Source organism: Alosa sapidissima, chromosome 9 (assembly GCF_018492685.1).
Source record: "Alosa sapidissima isolate fAloSap1 chromosome 9, fAloSap1.pri, whole genome shotgun sequence".
NCBI classification, from domain to species: Eukaryota; Metazoa; Chordata; class Actinopteri; order Clupeiformes; family Clupeidae; genus Alosa; species Alosa sapidissima.
This window is the reverse complement of record NC_055965.1, coordinates 36,200,138-36,205,137: the sequence shown is the minus strand read 5'-3', so window position 1 is coordinate 36,205,137 and position 5,000 is coordinate 36,200,138. Positions and strand designations below refer to the sequence as shown.

At 43.1% G+C, this 5,000-nt stretch overlaps 1 protein-coding gene across 2 annotated transcripts in view; it reads left to right on the top strand.

Annotated features, from left to right (window-relative positions):
* c9h7orf26 (chromosome 9 C7orf26 homolog) overlaps window positions 1-3,597 on the top strand; it is a 9,416-nt gene extending 5,819 nt beyond the window's left edge. For both annotated transcript variants that reach the window (XM_042104354.1, XM_042104355.1), the window contains 2 exons: window positions 1-27; window positions 2,228-3,597. The exon at window positions 1-27 is cut by the window's left edge and continues 13 nt beyond it. In XM_042104354.1, the coding sequence (XP_041960288.1) occupies window positions 1-27; window positions 2,228-2,501 (301 nt within the window). In that variant the 3' untranslated portion in view covers window positions 2,502-3,597. The remainder of the gene's footprint in view (window positions 28-2,227) is intronic.
* The last annotated feature ends 1,403 nt before the right edge of the window (window positions 3,598-5,000 follow it).

Below are 5,000 nucleotides of genomic sequence, written 5' to 3'. Positions count from 1 at the left end.
TCTGTGTTCTAGACTGCCACACAACAAGTAAGACACACACACACACACACACACACACACACACACACACACACACACACACACACACGCTCACACACACACACACGCTCACACACACACACACACACACACACACACGCACACTAGTGTTGTCACGATACCAAAATTATGACTTCGATACGATACCTGCCATAAATATCACGATGCTCGATACTAAAACGATACTACGGCGAAATCCTAAGATATCTGGAAAAGAAAGGACTCATACCTCCTCCAAGTGTATTGAGTGATTTGTGTTGAATTTAGTGTTGCACGGTGTATCGATACTAAAAAGGTATCACGATGCCTTCACGCAAAAAACGATACGATTTCAGACGTTTTTAGAATCGATACTTTATTAAAATAATAACGTTCTGTGTCTGTGAATTGCTGCTCTCACTGCTCCTTGCACGCATCTAGGCAAGTGGGCGTGTCAAGCAGGCAGCTCTGAGTGAGTGAGTGCGCAGCCAACGTCAACATAGTTCTTTGCCGACAGTTCTAGGCCTTGTGGATTAAACAAAAGGTGCAATGAAATCTGCAACTATTTCGGATACATCGCGAATAGTGAAGGCAAGCCATCAGGTACACAGAGGCCCGTTTGTAAAATATGTTTCAAAGTAATTTAAAAGCAGTAGGCTACGCATGGAACTTGGCTAAACACCTCGCAGACATATCCCAACATTTTTAAAGAGTTCAAAGAGCGACAGGTTAACGAATATGCTATAGAAAACACGACTACATGGTTAGTGCTAAGTTCTTCTCTTATGTTTTAGTCTAGCCTAAGTGAAACGAGTATGGTTCTCTGGGATAAAGCGAACCTTCCTTCATCAATGAATTTTGACGAGACAACGAGCTGTAATCATTTTGACGAGACATAACGAGCTGTAATCATAGGGTGCTAACGTGATGAAAGAGCAATGTTCACGCCAGAATAACATTACCATAACTTATAAACGATCTATTTCATGTTCGGTCAGTACTACTGGTAATATTTGTCATGGCATGTAGACCGCTAATTAAAGTAGTCCACAGCATACCACCAAAGTGTGTTGAGTCCTAATAATAATAGCGGCTTATTGTTACTGTACGTGGTAGCAAATCATGTTATCAAAGAAATAGACGTAATGTAGGAATGTACACAGATATATTGCAACAGGTAATGGTGTAGGCCTATCTGACGAAGACCTGAGTGGTTGCAACTTCGTACTTGAACACTGGGCGCAAAGAAGACTCACATTTTCCCCTTTGCAACTGTCAAAGAAATCCCATGAACACGGGAAGGCCTAGGGTAGCCTATACTGTACATCAGATGGCCTAAAGATTAGGCCTCTCTGCATAGCATTCAGTGATTTTAACACTGACCTTGATCTAGCCTAGTTTGGCTATTTAAAGCTACTTTATTGCCAAAACACAACACAATGTAAATTAACTATAACAAACAATAAAGGACTTAATCACACAAAGTAGGCCTACTATTTTACTGACTATATGTTTTGACTTTGACAATGTAAACATTCTCTAAGGAGAGTGAAAAGCAGTTTGCCGTAAAGCTAACCAACGTCGTCTCTATCACAGGAAAAAAATAGCGAGCAGCCTGATAACCTAAATGCTCGGCGGGCCGGATTAAAGTGCTTGGCGGGCCGGATCTCTCTAGACTCTTCACCATGGTGTCGTCATGGTGTCCATGTCAACAAAGTGTCATAGGAGATTTCCCAAACATTCTGACATGCTAGACTCTTCACCATGGTGTCCATGTCAACAAAGTGTCATAGGAGATTCCCCAAACATTCTGACATACTAGACTCTTCAGTACCCTCCAGAATTATTGGCCCCTTCGGTTAAGTTGACTAAAAATAGGTGTACAAAATAATTGTTTTGCCGATTTATTGTAATCTCACAATGAAAACAATGAGTAAAAATCCAACCTTGAATGGAAGCAAAGCTATTCTGAGATAAAGGAAAATCTCATAAAGAAATAAATATGTTTAACAAAAAAAACAAAACATAACATCAAGCCAACTTGTACACACACCCGGAGTAGTGGACTCACTAGGAGCATGCACACACACACACACACGCGCACACACACACACACACACCACCATGTGCATATTGTATGTTGAGGAAATAGATGTGTAGTTTGTTGTTTACTGATCATGAATGTGTTTGTTTGTTTGTTTGTTTACAGTCTGATGCAGCTGGTGATGTCAGGGCCGTTCCAGCCCCCTCTCTACCCCCACCTGCCCTCCCTCCCCCCCCACACACACACCAGCCCCCTGTCCCCACACATCCACACACACACACACGCACACACACACGCGCACGCCGCGCTCTCGCCACACAACACACACCCCGCTCTGCAGACCGCGCACAACACACACACACACGCACACACACACACAGTCATCTCCCCACACACCTTTCACCCAGCTATGGGCTTTTCTTACCGACCCATACGCTAAGTGCACAACACACGTACGCACACACACACACACACACAGTCATCTCCCCACACACCTTTCGCCCAGCCATGGGCTTTCCTTACCGACCCAAACTAGAAGTACACACACACACACACACACACACATTAACATATACAGACACACACACACACACACACACACATTAACATAAACAAAGACAAGTACCCATACATGAAAAGAAACACACATATACACACATAAATGTTCTCTATCTTATACGCACACAAACACACACACACACACAGACCATACACACACAAACACACACCCGAACGCACAAGCACAAACACACACACCCACACACCATACGCACACACACACACCGTACACATGCATGGAAACGTCTTTATGGGCATGAAGAGGTGTTTTTGTTCCGCGGAAAAATATGCATGGTACTGTTGGTCACTGTGTGTGTGTGTGTGTGTGTGATTGTGTGTTTGTGTGATTGTGAGAGAAAGAGGGGAACATGTTCACAAGCATATCTGAAAGTTATTGAGCAGTTATGCTGACTGGTGAAATGCATCATGGGAGCTGTAGCCCTGATTTAACATTTACACTCACTCTCTGTTTCCTCTTCCTGCTGTGGAGGAACTACATCACAGACAACATTGAGCCTATCAAAGTGCCCACTGGTGAAAAGCACCATGGGAAATGTAGTTTTGAGCATCTGCCTGTAGAAAGGGCCAGTTAATGTTCTTTTCTCTTCTGAAATGCACCATGGGAGATGTAGTTTCTTTTATCTTTCCTTAGATGTCTGCGCTTGTGCTTTTCTACCCTTTACGTGTTACATTTCTATTGTGGGTACTTCTCTTCTGAAAAGCACCATGGGAGATGTAGTTTTTATTGTGGGTACTAGGTCACACTCGTGCTCTTCCCGGCATCTGCAGCTGTAGAACCAGGAAGTGGATTATGTGGGCGGGATGTAGCGTGTGTGGGGGCCAATGGCAGAAGGGGCTGTATGCTGATGGACAGTCTGAGGAGTAATGTCATGGGGTCGCTGTGTTTCTGTTCCTTTTTCCTACTTTGTATGATGCCATGAAGTTCAGATTAAAACGTTTCTTCTGTTTGTAAATGGCTCCGTCTCCGACTTGTTTATTTACCATGTTGCCATGGTTGCTGAAGAGTGACGAGGAGATAATAATAATAATAATAATAAAGCTTTATTTGTATAGCACCTTTCATACACAGAATGCAGCTCAAAGTGCTTTACATTTGAAGCATGTAACACAATAGTAGTCAGTCAGTCAGAGATGAACATGTATGAGTTGTGAGGTGAAATCTCTGAGGCCAAATGTGAACACACACACACACGTACATCTATATACATCAGGGATTGTGGCTGGTGGATTCCAAAATCTACCAGCCACTAGAGATAATGTTACAAACATTTGATATCATGATTACAGTAACCAACATTATCAGCGTGATTATAGTAACCAACATGATCATGGTTATTGCTATTATTAACGTTACAAACATTTGATATCGTGATTACAGTGACCAACATGATCATGGTTATTGCTATTATTAACGTTACAAACATTTGATATCATGATTATAGTAACCAACATGAACAGGGTTATTGCTGTTATTGTGATATGGTTAAAAGCCACCAGTGTTGGACAGAACTCATGATTGGCTTATCCTCCATGAACAGCAGCAACAAACCTGATCATGATTGGCTTATCCTCCATGAACAGCAGCAACAAACCTGAAGGTCAACAGAGTAGTGTCTTGCATTCATGTGCCATAGTGTCTTGCCATAAAGGTGGTGTGGCTCCTTTAAGACACTCCATCCGTGAGCGGTCTGGAGAATCCTCCTCTGACACGTGCAGGAAAGACGAACGTAACACTGTACAAACTAGTTTTCACCACTGACACTAGATTTCACCACTGACACGCCCCTAGATTTCACCACTGACACTAGATTTCATCACTGACACGCCCCTAGATTTCACCACTGACACGCCCATAGTTTTCACCACTGACACTAGATTTCACCACTGACACGCCCATAGTTTTCACCACTGACACTAGATTTCACCACTGACATGCCCCTAGATTTCACCACTGACACGCCCCTAGATTTCACCACTGACACTAGATTTCACCACTGGCCCGTCCCTCCTGGAGCTGAAGCAGGAAAGACTGACATAACGTACAAACTAGATTTCACCACTGACACGCCCCTAGATTTCACCACTGACACTAGATTTCACCACTGGCCCGTCCCTCCTGGAGCTGAAGCAGGAAAGACTGACATAACGTTGTACAAACTAGATTTCACCACTGACACGTCCCCTCAAAGTTTGTTTAGTTTCCCCCTTTTTTTAAAAGTGCTCTAAGCACAGTTGGATATCGTTACTTCTGTTGACGATTCAAACAAAACAGAGAGCTAGCTTGTCCCTAGCAATTGAAATGGACATGAACGCGCATCTCATTGGTGATTGGCTGGAACAGTTTGTTGTTGTTTTTTTA